This window comes from Natator depressus, chromosome 2 (genome assembly GCF_965152275.1).
Source record: "Natator depressus isolate rNatDep1 chromosome 2, rNatDep2.hap1, whole genome shotgun sequence".
NCBI lineage: Eukaryota > Metazoa > Chordata > Testudines > Cheloniidae > Natator > Natator depressus.
The window spans coordinates 244,459,914-244,475,906 of NC_134235.1; the positions used below are offsets into that span (position 1 = coordinate 244,459,914).

The following is a 15,993-nucleotide window of genomic DNA, read 5'->3' on the forward strand; positions in this document are numbered from 1 at the left end:
ATTGATAGGGAAGGTTTGTATCTTAGAGATTTTATGCAGAAAGTGTCTGCAAGATTTAGTCTGGATGTGAGGACCTAGAGAGAGGTCCAAGTCAAATATGATGCCCAGGTTGGAATCCAATAATGAGTAGGAAAAGAAATTGAGAACGAGAACTTAACTCAGTATTACATTATGCACCTTTTCTGTATGGTATCATTAGGTCACATTGGTTAGAAATGATCAGAGCAACAGTTCTGAAATTTAGCAATGTGCCTCGTGTAACCAAAAACCTGCTAATTCCTGCAAATATTCATTTCACATAACTGGCATGATGAAAAAATATTTGCAGCCAAACTCTTGAGAATACTGTAGTTTCTAAAACCCTGATACACAATGACTTGTGCATCTGAGTACTTCCATTGGCTTCAATGAGACTAACCTTGTGGTTAAAGCTAAATATGTAATTCAAAACTTGGCTGGATTGGGACTTAATGCCTCTAATTCTCTTCTCACTTCAACTGTGTAACTATCATTAACATTAATGAGAATTATGCAGGTGCATTAATAATCTAGCTATACAGCCAGTGAGTAAATAAAGTGGCAATATTATTTACATTACCCTTAAATAAAAATATTCCCTTCCCTCCAAACTGACAAAGAAAAACATTAAACTTCCCCAACTTACTCCTCCTTTCTTAAATTTACTTTTTTAAAAAAAGCTTCCACTGTAAATTATCTTTTTACTCCTACTGTTATGTATTGTACAACAATAATTTTTTTTTAAAGTTTTCACCTTTCCAAGCATCCTTCCTAGGAAGTAATAGTGTCTGGCATAAGAATCTCCAACGAGCATCTGTGCAGCAGGGTTGGGGTAAAGAAGTCCTTCATTAGTGGTCTTAAAAAATCCCTGGTTAGGATTAAATCCTGATTTAAGCAGTTCATTCAGAAATTCTCTAAAAATTCCACCACCATCAATACCAGCTTCATCCAGGCCATGTGCGTTAAGTAAATGAACACGAATTCGCTTTTTCAGATCAGGTTCTGGGGGGAAAAAGTTGAGAAGAAAAGTCACATACAAGAACCTATACAAAATTTGTTTCAGGGAAAAAAACACACACACACTACATTTAGATGTCAGTACAGATACATAAGTGTATTGTGCTGTTGCAGAAATCTATTATTGGCTTGAGTTTGAGATGGCTGCATTACTCAAAAGCGGGGAAGTAACTTATGAATAATACAGCTCATCCCAAATGAATCCTACGAAGACTTCATACCGAACCACCTGGCCATATATGCTGTTTATAAAACTTATTTTACAGAAAAACTATTGTACACAAGTTTTATAGAGTAACAGTGGTACCATTTCGGGTGTCTCTCCACCTGTCAACCGAGTCTCTTTTTGCATAATAAATTCAACTATATGGGCCTCAAAGGCAGGGAGAAATTATAGCAACCTCCATGAATTTTTTTAAATAGCTACTCTTTACAGAATAATGTTGGAAGTTTAAGACCCAATATCTTCCAATTTAGCAGGTTTAGAAACAAATGCTGTGTATCCCACTAGAAAATAGGACTGTCCAGCTCCTCCACTAGATAAAACATTTTTAGTCCACATGCATGGTTCATGAAATACTGGATCTTAAATCTGTCACTAGTTCAAGGCTGAATATTATCCATCCTGCACCTTAGATCTTAGTCAGGGTTTTTTTGTTATTTTTTTTTTAATTAAAATGGAAGGCTGCTGTTTGAAAGCTGCTCAGAGATTTGGAATATCAGCAGTCATCTCAGTGAGATGATTTATGAGTCCAAGTCCAGTTGACAAAGTGAAAAAATATCACATACTGTACACACACACACACACACCCCTACCTGACAGGTGTGGTGTGTGAGTGACACTCACTGATCATGCCCCTTCAAACCTCCTTATCTGTACTCTTCAATACTCTTCACATTAAGTTCCTGATCCTGCTATTTGTTGCAGGTGGATAGACTGCTGTGCCCATATACAGCCCCAGTAAAGTCTTCACAAGACAAAATTGGGGCCTAAACCACCTCTCTTACTAGGAACACTTGAAAGCCAGTTGTAAAGAGCTAGATTTTTTTTCTTTCCTTTTTTAAAAGTCTGCCTGAAAGTTTTCTTTCTTCCAAAATTATTCCTACCCAAAGCAGAGGATGTGCATTATTCAGTCCAGGACCAACACAGGTGTAAGGTTTGACATTTCATAACATATAATGGTTGGAAACAGGAGATTTATTCCATTGCACTGGGTAGAGTTCTAATAGGATACATATCACTTGCTCCTAGGCCTGTCTACATTATAGACCTTAAAAGTACAGGATTAACTAGGTATGTGTCAGAAGGATTTCTTACATTTCATTAGCTGTAATGAACTGTGGAAAGTTGGACTCAGGGTATTTAGGGAGCCAGGCTTTACAAGGGAGGGTACGAAATATAGTACCCATTATTTTTTCCTCTCTAAAACATTTCAGAAATCATATTTCTATAAAACGTGTAGCGTATATATGAAGCACAATCAAGCGGGAAGAAGGATAATAAACTTTTCATCAGCACTTGTTTGAGCCGACTCATGTCATTCTGTTGTTGATCAATGTGACCAATACCAAACAAATGCTGATAAAGCTTTATTCCATTGCAATACGTACTGTATATAGCACATCATATATGTAGGTAATATTCATGGGATAAATTGCAGTATCTTGTAATAAACGCCAGCTTTACATGCATTCTGCCCAATAGTCCATCTCACTGGAACTACTGTTAACATTCCAGTTCTCTGAGCAACTTCACTCCAGCTACTTAACAAAAAAAAAAAAAAAAAAATCCACTAGTCAGAAAAATGTTTTCTGCTTTCTCCCACTACAGAAGGCCCTCTTCCACAAAGTTATATTGGCCTGAGACATAGAATGGGCAGTGTTCAGCTTGGTACCAATGACAGCTGTAAGGTCCAATACCTTATGACGATTCAGAGATAGAAAAGGGTGGAGGAGAAAAAATAGTCCCAGTAAAACTTTCAGAAACTCAAACAATTCTAAAATAATTTTTCCACAACATATATGATGACATCTACAGTATACATGTAGGTGTGGTATGGGGTAAGGATTTTATCAACACTTGTTTGATGTGGCCTGCATTATTCATGACTTTGCCACTCATGATCTTGAGGTAGTCCTACTAATACATATAAGGGGTCTTTGTCTCCAAAATCTCAATTCCATTCCACTCCTATTTTTTTAAATGATCTAGACTGAGTAAGGTACCACTGAAGCATTACTTTATAATGATTCTCTTTTACTTGAGTGCATATGGAAAAACTGGCTGCCTTCTTCCAAAATCAATGCCCATTGCTCTTTTGTGATCTCTTTTTTTATTGATTACTCCTAAACCTCATCTATGTGCATTCAATCTTCCAGGTCCATTGTAATCAATTCAGTCTATGACCCTGAAACTATCCCTGTTACAGTTTCTAGGAATTTCTTCTTTTCTATACTGCTACACTATATCTGAACCACACCGAATCTAACTAGAACTATTCCATGCAACTAGACTGACTCAAAAATAAACAATGGAAAAAAAAATATATATATATATAAATAAATAAAATGTTTATCACCCACTATAGCTGCTGTTGATTAAACCAGATTCCACATGTACAGCGTTTCGACTGAAACTGAACAGTATTTAAATGTATATATAGAGAGAGCACATTAAAAACAATTTCCTCCTCCTATTGCGAAAGGGGAAGGGAATGTGAGGTGGGGGGTGGAAAATAGTCTATAATAAGCATGTAAACAATTATTTTGTGTTTGGAATGTATCCATATCTGGCATGGAGGGGTCACCTCTAGGGGGTCAAAGGATAGTTCAAACTCCATGCTCATTCTGTGTCTTCAATGATATTACCAACAAGTGTGTCAATTGATAATACACGTGACAATAGTTTGGGGATAGTGACCCTTGTCCATCTGGAAATGGATGAGACCACCTATTTCATAAAGGTCAAACAGCCATCATCAGTAACCGCATCTGGTCACTTCTGATGTAGTAATCTGAGCTTGTAAATTAGAGGTGAAAAACTTCATACCATTACTAGAACCCCTTCAGTGTAAATGGCTTTTAGTCTCGTTTGACACATACACAATGATCTTTAAAATGAAAACAGGTTATACATGTATTGAAGGGAAAGCAACAATAATATGAAGACTTACTTAGCCCTTTTATCCACAGAATTCAAACACTTTTTTTAAAAGTACATAAAGTAAGAGTGGAGCAAAGAGTGGGAAAAAAAGTCTGCAAATATTAGTTCAGATTCAAAAATAAAGTTTGGTTTGACTCTGTTCTTGAACCTTCTTGTTTGCATTCTGTGACCATAGGAGAACTGAAGCTTTAACAGAGCGAATTCTTGCAAAAAGCTACTTGAAGCTTGAATAAACAAGTACTTGCTGAAAGCAAATTTTAAATTGTTTGTAAAAATTCACAATTCATGCTATGTTTATTAGTTAAGTAAGCTACCTAGTCAGAAATAGCATTGTGACTTATGTAATAATCAACCCAGCGTGAATTGTGAATATTCATAACAAACTGTCTGAACAATGTGCAGACCAAAATTTATTTGCCGAAAAAAATTACAATTTTGAATAATGAAAAAACATTTGAAAATTTCATATTTTGTTTGCTTTCTTTTCCTGTTTGTAAAGTTCAATAATTTTTTAACCAACTACTCTCAGAACTCTAGTATCATCGCCATTTTTGCAAAGGCACACTGAAGTTACGTGACTTGCAGAAAGTCACATGCCTCTTGAGTATATGACAGCCATGGACAGAATTCAGGTCTCAACTACCAGTCCTGTGACTTATCCATTTTTAACCACCACCACACCAAAGGTTAATAAAATGCACACAAAAATATACAAGATAATTCGCCTTCTGTTCCTACAGCAAATACAATCTACAATTGGAGCACACATCAGATAATGCAGGAGTGCTTGTCGTATGTTGCCATATTGTATACCTCTTCTTAAAAACAGAGAGGATACACTACAGACCCAACCTTCAATACCACATTTTCCCTGAAGCAACTATAAATATCTAGTTACAGGAAAGAGTAACATTAGGACTATATTAAGGCAACCAACTGAAAACAGTAATTTAATAAAATACAGTATATTTCCCTTTCCTTTTAAGCATGAAAAAGATCTACCAAACAAGTCAGTGTTTAAGGAGATTAATTTAGTAGCTTTGAAGTTATAAAAATTTAAATCTAGCAAGGCAGATCCGATCCCCCCCCCCAGATTACTTCAAATTTAGTAGAGTTTAAAACATTATGGGGTTGTGAAGCACTTTAGCTTTGCGTCTCTCTCACTTGTACGTGCCAGAGATCTCAGAGTTCGGGATACCTTGACAGTCAGAGCTAACAGGTCAAAAGGATAGTTTTGTGTCATGGGATAGAATGCTAGGAGATCTAAGTTTTACTAGTGGCTCCAACACATACCCTTTCTATCCCAATTTCTCCATCTGTAAAATGACGACACCACCTCACTATTTCACAGGGGGAATCATGTAGCTTAATTCAATACTTGATGTGCTTCCAGACCTTCAGATGGAAGATGACACATCAGAGCCAAGTAAAAAATTTTGTATTATAAAAATGCTTCAGCATTAATAATCTTAATTAATCTTCATAATAAAGATTCTCTAAGTTAAAGAGAAGTCAAAGAAAACAGTTTCACTAGTTTACATTAAGTTAACAAAAATTGTTTGTTTTTTTAGACCAATGTGGGTAGGTTATAATAGCTAGCATTCAGTATCAGAATCAATGCACTGCATCTCAAACTTGGAAAAGTCAAACTCTGGACTTTTCAACTAGAAACAATCAAACTACTGAAGTGATTTTCCTCAAACTTTGATTGTTTTATAGAACCTACAGATACAATTTAAACCACATTTGAAGACTCTATGCAATGCATCTGAACTTCATATACATTTATATAAGAAATTCCAGTACATACTATTATTATTAATACAGTGTCAAACCTCTGGCCCAGGAGGCACTCGTAGCCCTCAAGGGCTACTGAGTTAAGAAGAAAACATGTATTTGATTGTGAATGGAAAATGTGTTCCATGCAGTGTGCCTTGAACTTGTAAATTTAAATATTTGAATTAATGCCATCACTATGAGAAAGAGATAGAGGGTAACACTCCACAACTGCCTCCCCTGCCTCTTCGGTAACACTCCTCTTGTGAACTGGGAACATTCTGAGCAGTTGTCCCATCCCTGCTGCAATTACTCAGCAATTCCCCTGCTGGCAACCTGCTGCACTACAGGAGAAGGAAGAGAGTAGCTCAGAGTGCTCACTGCCTACTTACCTGCCAGGCTGTGGGAGCCCAAGCAAAAACAGTATAAGATGTTAACTGGCTCTGTCTGAGCCTAGAGAAGAGTCTAGCAAAGAACAGCTCCTGTCCCACATAGCCACCAAGGGTAACACAAGAGAGGTGTAAAGCAGAAGCTGAAAACCAACAACCAGTTATGGCTCCCTGACTTTTTATTCTTGGGGACTACTCCAACTTGCACCAGCAGGCAATGGTCCCTTAGGGTCCTTACAGCAGCTGAGGACTGCCAGAGCACATGATATCCCAGCCACGCCCCTCTATGCCTCTTACATCAGTGGATGTGGGAAACGAGGTACAGCAGCAAGCTATGCCAGTTCTATACTAATTGAGGATTCCTCCAAGCCAAAGAAAATCCCCAGCAAGGAACTCATGAGGTAGTGGGGTGAAGCTGAAGCTGGTTCTTTTGCAGTGCTTTGGAAAGATATTAATAGAATCATATAAAAGTATGCCTACAAAGGACCTTGAGGGGTGATCTAGTTCAGCCCCCCTGCATTGATGCTGGAACAAGTATATCTGGACCATCCCTGACAGATGTTTGTCCAACCTGTTCTTAAAAACATCCAATGACAGATTCCACAACTTCCCTTAGAAGCCTATTTCAGAGCTTAACTATCCTTATAGATAGAAAGTTTTTCCTAATATCTAACTTAAACCTCTTTTGCTGTAGATTAAGCCCATTCCTTCTTCAGTGACATGGAGAACAATTGATCACTGAACCCCCTTTGCTCCCCCTTTTAAAGACAGGTACTATGTTTGCTCTTCTCTAGTCCTCTGGGACCTCATCTATCCTCCAGGTAATCGCTAATGGTTCCAAGATTACTTCAGCTAATTCCTTAAGTACCATGGCACAAATATCATCAAATCCTACTGACCTGAGTACATATAACTTATCTAAATATTCTTTCCCTATTCTGATTTGAGTTCCTTCCCCCTTTTTGTTAATATTAATTGTGCTTATCATCTTGTCACAATTAACCTTTTTTAAATGAAGAGTGAAGCAAAACATGCATTAACCACCTCAGCTCTCCTTTCCCCGTGAGTAGTGGACCTATACTTTACTTCATTTTTCTCTTGGTCCTAATGTATTTATAGAATCTCTTCTTATTGACTTATGTCCCTTGCTCAGGATTACTCATTTTGTGCCTTAAACTTTCTTCTTATATGCCAAAACTCCATATGTTTGGTGACGGCTTTCCACAAGTTAGGCCTCGTCTACTGTGGATTTTTAGCCACTGTTGCAACTACACAGGTGCACACCCCTATTGTAGACATTATTTACACCCACATAGCAGGAACCAGTTCACCTTAGCCCCATTCCCTTATAAGTCACAAGTAAGCTGTGTCTATGCTAGAGGTTTGAAACGGTTCAGCTAAAACTCATTGCAGACAAACAGCAAGGGAGAAAGCACAAAACAGGTTGTCAGAGAAACAGTCTTGTAAGGATGGAGATGGCACACAATGAATATTTAGTTTGAATGGGCTGAAGGCAAGAGATGTATTTGTCAAGGAGGTCAGAGAGGAGGAGGTAGCAATAATCAAGATGACAAACTTGAATGAGGATTTCATATGTGTGTGTGTGGACAGAGAGAACCTGGATTCTGGGGATGTTTGGTACTTCAGGGATAAGACGCTTCTTTTTTAAAAAAACCCAAACCTTCCAGTCGGGTAAAAGCAAATAGATAATTATATGGTGAGATTTATACAACCAATCAATGTTATTTTTAGAATATTCTAGAACTTAAATGCAAACATACCATTTTCAGGGGAAAGTTTGTCATAAGCATCTTCATAAATATAATTTCTTCGGATAGTGACATTAATTCCATCCAGAAATGGACCATCTCCTTGAACTTCCTGTTTATCTGCGTAGATCAGTCTTTGAAAGATCTGGTAAAAAGAGTAGAAAAAGAAATCAAATAATCATACTGAAATCTGCATTTTCAGTAAAGAGGGGTTACCACCTTATTAGTAACTATTGTTCTGCAACAGTTGCTTCTGTGCATTTGCAGGTATGAGATTCGGTGCATCTAGTGGCCATTTATGGAACTGCATAACAAAGCTGTACCCGCTATGGGTGTGGGAAGAGCACTCTTGAGCTAAGACAACATAATGAGTTCCATCTACCTAATGGAGTGCACCCCGCACTCCCTGACCATCTCAGTTGCTTCTGCCTAGATGTCAAAATTCTGACATACAAAGAACTCGAAGGCAGAAGGGAAAGTGGTGAGTAGTCTGAATGTACAGAGGCAACTCTCAAAAAACAAGAGTTACTAGTAAGTAACCCTTCCTTGTTCAAGGGCCTCCTCACTTATAGGAGATTAGCAAGCAGTGTCCCCAACAGAGAATGGAAGGCAAGGAGTTAGAGGCAAAAATGAACTGCAGCACCACTTTACCAAACCGAGCATCAGAGCACGATGCCAAGTCCAATTAATAACACTTAGTGAAAGTGTGACCAGAACTCAGTGTTGCTGCTTGGCAAATCTCTACAATAGGAACCTGTCTCAAACAAGCTAGAGAGTCCATCATAGCCCTAATGGAGTGTGTTCTTAAGACAAGTGGTACCGGTTTTCTGGCTTAAGTATAACAATACTCACTACACCTCTTAATCCCGAGGGGAAAATTGTTTACTAAATGGTTCTGCCTTACACCTTTCCCCATGGCAACAATCAATGTTAGATTATTTTAAGGGCTTAGTCCTGTCCAGATAATAGCACAGGGCCCTTTTTATATCTAAGCAATATAAGATGGACTACCCTGGGTAAGCCTGGTTTCTGGAGAATGAAACAGGGAGACAGACATACTGCAACAGATGAAAGTCGATGCCACCTTCAGCATAAACCTGAGTTAGATCTCAAAACAACTTTGTCTTTATGTACTACTGTAAATGTTAGAAAGGCCATCAAGCCACTGAGCTTGTTAACCCTCCTAGCAGAGGTAATATCTATTAAAAATGCTGTTTTGATAGACAGGTATCTATGGAAGCTTGAGACGGGGCTCACCGCGTAGAACTACCAACAGTTAAAACCCTGGTCAAATTCTTGGCCAGGAAGGTCCTTTTGTGCTGGGAAAGGCATTTACCATCTCTTAAGAAATCTGGAGACTGTAGGATGAAAGAATAAAGACCTGTCTAACAAAACAGTAAGAGGCAGAAACAGCAGCTTAATGAACCTTCAGGAAACTATGGCTAAACCTTGTGATTTGAAATACAAGAGATATTCAAACTGCTGGTTTCAGAGTAGCAGCCATGTTAGTCTGTATCCGCAAAAAGAAAAGGAGTACTTGTGGCACTTTAGAGACTAACAAATTTATATGAGCATAAGCTTTCGTGACCTACAGTTCACTTCATTGGATGCATTCAGTGGAAAATACAGTGGGGAGATTTATATACACAGAGAACATGAAAAAATGGGTGTTACCATACACACTGTAACCAGAGTGATCACTTAAGGTGAGCTATTACCGGGGGGGGGGGGGGGAAGGAGGGAGAAACCTTTTGTAGTGATAGTCAAGGTGGGCCATTTCCAGCAGTTAACAAGAACGTCTGAGGAACAGTGGTGGGTTGGGGGAGGAATAAACATGGGGAAATAGTTTTACTTTGTGTAATGACACATCCACTCCCAGTCTTTATTCAAGCCTTAGTTAATTGTATCCAGTTTGCAAATTAATTCCAATTCAGCACTCTCTCATTAGAATCTGTTTTTGAAGTTTTTTTGTTGAAGAATTGCCACTTTTAGGTCTGTAATCGAGTGACCAAAGAGACTGAAGTGTTCTCCGACTGGTTTTTGAATGTTTTAATTCCTGACATCTGATTTGTGTCCATTTATTCCTTTACGTAGAGACTGTCCGGTTTGGCCAATGTACATGACAGAGGGGCATTGCTGGCATATGATGGCACATGTCACATTGGTAGATGTGCAGGTGAACGAGCCTCTGATAGTGTGGCTGATGTGATTAGGTGTCCCCTGAATAGATATGTGGACACAGTTGGCAACGGGCTTTGTTGCAAGGATAGGTTCCTGGGTTAGTGTTTTTGTTGTGTGGTGTGTGGTTGCTGGTGAGTATTTGCTTCAGGTTGGGGGGCTGTCTGTAGGCAAGGACTGGCCTGTCTCCCAAGATCTGTGAGAGTGATGGGTCGTCCTTCAGGATAGGTTGTAGATCCTTGATGATGCGTTGGAGAGGTTTTAGTTGGGGGCTGAAGGTGATGGCTAGTGGCATTCTGTTATTTTCTTTGTTGGGCCTGTCCTGTAGTAGGTAACTTCTGGGTACTCTTCTGGCTCTGTCAATCTGTTTCTTCACTTCAGCAGGTGGGTATTGTAGTTGTAAGAACACTTGATAGAGATCTTGTAGGTGTTGGTCTCTGTCTGAGGGGTTGGAGCAAATGTGGTTGTATCGTAGAGCTTGGCTGTAGACAATGGATCATGTGGTCTGGATGAAAGCTGGAGGCATGTAGGTAGGCACAGCGGTCAGTAGGTTTCCGGTATAGGGTGATGTTTATGTGACCATCACTTATTAGCACCGTAGTGTCTAGGAAGTGGATCTCTTGGGTGGACTGGTCCAGGCTGAGGTTGATGGTGGGATAGAAATTGTTGAAATCATGATGGAATTCCTCAAGGGCTTCTTTTCCATGGGTCCAGATGATGAAGATATCATCAATGTAGCGCATGTTGAGTAGGGAGTGGATGTGTCATTACACAAAGTAAAACTATTTCCCCATGTTTACTCCCCCACCCCCACCTACAGTTTCTCACATGTTCTTGTCAACTACTGGAAATGGCCCACCTTCATTATCGCTACAAAAGGTTTTCCCCCACCCCCGCTCTCCTGCTGGTAATAGCTCACCTTAAGTGATCACTCTCGTTACAGTGTGTATCGTAACACCCACTGTTTCATGTTCTCTGTGTATATAAATCTCCCCACTGTATTTTCCACTGAATGCATCCAATGAAGTGAGCTGTAGCTCACGAAAGCTTATGCTCAAATAAATTTGTTAGTCTCCAAGGTGCCACAAGTACTCCTTTCCAAACTGCTGGGGCTCCTTCGCATGATGGGGTTAACCCATTACTTTTCATCCAACACAAACCATTTAGTTCTTTCATGACAAACAGTACTGCTTGAACACTCCTAACTTTCATGGATCGTATGTGTTTGCTGACTATCCTTCACACAGATAGATGAAGCATATTTGGTTCTTCTGGTGAAGAATCTGCCTTTATTGTTTAGAGAGGAGGTGTGGGCACAGAGGAAGATGAATGGATGATTCTCTGATTAGCTGGAGAAGATCTGTATATCAATGTTGCCTAAGCCACATTAGTGCTATCAGTAGGATACTGATTCTGTCCTCTCTGATCTTCCTTATGATTCTGGGTATCAAGGGAATGGGATGGAAAACAGAGAGATGGTTGCTTCAATACAGAAGGAATGAATCCAATAAAGATTTCTTGCCACTTTAAGTCCTGGTGCAGGATAGATACTTGGCATTCTGACTAGACATGAATACTTTGATTAGAGGTTGACCCCACTTGAGTAAGAATGAAGACACTCCTGACCAGTTTAGGGACCATTTGTGTTTGTTATAAGAGTTCATGCTGAGTGCGTCTGCATGTACATACTCCTTTTCTCCTGCTAGTGGGTGAATGTGCTAGTGTGCTGCTAGTGGGTGAATGTGATGATGAATACATCAGAGGCACAGCTTTCTTGCCTCCATAGATGAAGTTAAGAATGTGCTCCCCATTTGTTGATGCACTACGTGGCCGTGGTATTGTCTGTGAGCACTTGTACTACGCGATGTATGGACAGACACACGCCTTTAGAACCCATCTTACAGACCTGCTCTTCAACACACTGATGTAGAATCTGGATTCTGAGGTGTTCAAGTGGCCATGTGCACCATAACCCAGAGTGCAGGCATCTGTGGTGACTGTAACAGTAGGGGATGGAGGAGTGAATTTTCTCTGATCTACCATCAATGAAGTTGTTGAAGCACCTGCAGGGACAAGATCAGCTTCCTTTTCAGACTGCGTACATTGGATCATCCAAGTTTAGTATTAATACTGGTATGAAGCAAGGCTGTGTCTTAGCCTTTGGCTTTGGCATTTTCTTCTCTATTCTTCTTAAGTACCCCTTTGGAAACGATACATCTGGCGTACTAGTTGAATCAAGCATGGAAGGCAGCTTGTTTAACATCAGACAATTCCAGAGCAGAAGGCATGTCATCCAGCTTACTATTCAGGATCTGCTTTTCACAGGTGACACTGTATTCATCTCTAATTCACCTGATGAACTGCTGGTCATGGTGAACAAGTTTTCTGATGCATGCACCAAGTTTGGCACAATAATCAGTATTAAAAAGAACACTTGTCATGTCACAAGGTACCAACATTCCACCTAAAATCTTTGTCAATAATGAAGCTCTGGACAATGTGGATCACTTCTGCTATTTTGGCTCAAGTCTTCCCAGCTCACTGAACCTTGACAGGGAATTTGATATGAGAATCGGCAAAGCTTCTGTTACCTTTGGAAAATTTAACCTCATGTGTTTGGAACAACAAGTTGCTAACCCTGAATACAAATGTGTGTCTGTTTGTTTATCAGGCTTGTGCCCTTAGTATCCTCTTTTATGTCTGTGAAAGTTCGGTTACCTACTCTAAGCAGGAGCGGAGACTGAACAGTTTCCGCTTCCGCTGTCTCAGAAAAATCCTTTGAGTTTCTTGGGACCAATGGATCACCGATAACAAGACCCTTGAGAGAACTGAACTACAGTCTATGCTGGACATTGACTGGCTTTGCTGGTTAGGACACGTGGAGTGCATGCCTCAATATCGTCTGCCGAAAGCTGTGCTTTATGGCCAACCTAAGAACTGCCTACAATGCAGAGGAAGGAGAAACCTCTGATACAGCGACAAGGTCAAGCAAGGTCTCTAGAAATTCAGCATTCCTACTGACAATTGGGAAAATCCTGCCAATAATTTTTCAGTTTGGAGAAGCCGTGTTAAGACTGGTGCAGTCACTTCGAAGAACCATCAGAGCACCCAGGCTGAGGCCCTCAGGTGAGGAAGGAAGCAGAGTATGCTTCAACTTCCATCTGATGAGTGGACCTGTAGCTAGATGGGAAGCTTTCCTGCTTGCGCATCGGGCTCTTTTCCCATACCACTACTAAGCACCACTGACAGACAGACTTGGTCGCATCTTCTTTCATCTGTCAAGATGTTGGATGGCCATGCATTAGATGTGTGATAAGACACTATCTAGTGTTGATGGTGAAGACAGAGAAGGCAAAATGTCCTTTGCTGGACTGAGTAAACCCAGGAGACTAGGAAAAGCATATGTCTTTTTTCTGTGCTTCCATGATGTTGAAAAGGGGCTCAGACTGTCTGAAATTCCAGTCTGTAACTGAAGGGTATTAGCCATTCTCCCCATCAACTCCTGAAATAATTTTTGGTCATCAGGAGGGGAGATGGACGAAGCCCCCATTTCATCTTCAAGTAATGTATGTTTCCTTTACTTCAAATAAAGTAATCTTTCCCTATGGGAAATTGCTCCATTTCCTCTGGGCGTCTCCTCCCCGTTGTCAATCTTCTTGAGGAGGCAATAGTGCCAGTCGTATCTGTGCCAAATGAAACATGGGTGTCCTTGAAGGTAGCGGTGCCTGAGGTGAGTCAGCGGTCAGGAAAACTCTCAAGCCTTGACTGAGCTGCTTCAGTGCCGGGAGGGGCATTGGTGTCTATATTCTCATTAGTGTTGAAGTTAGTGCCATGCTAGTTTTGGCGGCATTGAGCAAAATTTTCACTGGCTCCTGAATGTGGGGCCACATTAATAACTGAAGAGGTCCCTTCGTAAGACCTTTTCATGCATATGGAGTTTTTGGAGAGGGAAGGCAGCTGGGTTTTCTAGAGCAAATTGGAGGAGTAGCATATTCAATTCCAAGGAAATCCCATGCTCCTGAAGGATGTTTTGGATCAATACTGGCATTGAATATTGAAGTGCAGAGTCAAAACGCAGAGGTGTAGCCAAAAGCTTTGATAAACAAACCTCAGCCATGAGAGAGGAAAGTCAATGGTGTTAGAGGCATGCATGCCAGTGAGGTGTCCAAGTCACTCAGCACTGAAGCATCAAGCTGAGGAGGAATATATATTTGAGACAGTGTCGAGACTGGTAAAGCGTCTCCAAAAACTATATGAATCACAGAGGAGAATGAAAACAATGCCTCCCCCTTTGTTCTTCTCCTTGGACCCCTTCTGCAGATCAGACTACTTCCTCTTTTCCTTTCTCTTCCCCAAAACAGGGGCATTAAGGTATCTGTAAGCATGACTCTCTCTCTCGTGATGTCAAACTTTGCCAACTCTAAGGGCACTGAGGGAGTCTTTAGTGTCATCGCAGACTGAGGTGATGGAGCAGTCTGTTTTGACAAGAGCCTGCAGTCCCGGATAGTGCTGGGCCAGAGGGTCAGTTCCAGTAAGTGTTTACCTCAGGGAAGTCAACGTCAGCCCCAACAAAGAGGGCTGCACAGAGGTCTCTTTACAGTAGGTCTCAGCAAACAGGCGCACCTTGAAACTCCTGAGGGAGCACTAGGATGGTCTGGCTAATGGCTCAAAGAAACCTAGTGAGCCTGCAGTCTTAGCTGTCTGTCCTTCCTCAACCAAGGAGTAAAGGCATGGCAAATTGGGTATTGGCAGACTCGGTGAGCCTTTCCCAGGAACACTAGGCACCAAACATGTGCATCTGTCTCTGGAAAGATTGCCAAGCAGGATGCACAACTTTTGAATCGGTCTGGACCCAACTTAACCTCGGGATAAACCAAGGCAAGTAGCCTCCACTACCCTAACTATACCATGCATAACTCTAACTAATTAATTATAGAAGAGAGATTAGGCTAATTAGCTCACAGACACAAGAAGTAGTTCCATTTAGCTTTCAGCAGCATTAGAGAAGAAACTGGTAGTATTAGATAGGGGTAATACTCCCTTATATGGACAGAGCTGATCATCTAAATGAGAGAGCATTCTGGCACCCTTAGGAGACATGGCTTTGTTACACAGTCACACAGCACAACGCTAAAGGAGCTAATCCCATAAGTGGAAATGCACAGAGGCCCCTGAAGAACATCAAACAAACTGGGACTGAATTACTCAAGTCCTAGCTGTACAGATTGTATTATGTTATGATGAAATACTGAAAGCCACTGAACAATAATCTCCAGGGATATAATCAGACTAGGATATTGAATGGTTTGGAAAAAATAGCTATCAGAACTTGCATTATCACATCACCATGCTACATGAATATGTTTTAAATAAATTTTTATTCTTTACTGTTTCCAATCTCTGATACAAGCTTAAAAATACACATTATTTTTCTACCAAATTTGTCATTGTCCTTTCAGTAAACATTGATTTATTTTCCCCATGAAACTATTTTTCATTTTCTTGATGGTGCTGGTGCACAATGATTCCAACACAATTCTGGGAATAGTCGGTTAATTAACTTATGCTGTAGAGCCAACAGAAGCAGCTCAGAAATTGTTTCTAGGAGTGACATTACAATGGTAGCATTAAAACAAAATCTTGTGGGATTTGAAAAAACTTGGCCCGCAAGATTACATACTTA

General features: G+C 40.3%; 1 protein-coding gene across 1 annotated transcript in view; it reads right to left on the reverse strand.

Annotated features, from left to right (window-relative positions):
* Positions 1-15,993, reverse strand: part of UBE3C (ubiquitin protein ligase E3C) — a 173,446-nt gene that overhangs the window by 48,892 nt on the left and 108,561 nt on the right. The window contains exons 17-18 of the mRNA XM_074946275.1: positions 8,145-8,277; positions 773-1,020 (exon numbers count right to left, since the gene is read on the reverse strand). Of these exons, the coding sequence (XP_074802376.1) occupies positions 773-1,020; positions 8,145-8,277 (381 nt within the window). The remainder of the gene's footprint in view (positions 1-772; positions 1,021-8,144; positions 8,278-15,993) is intronic.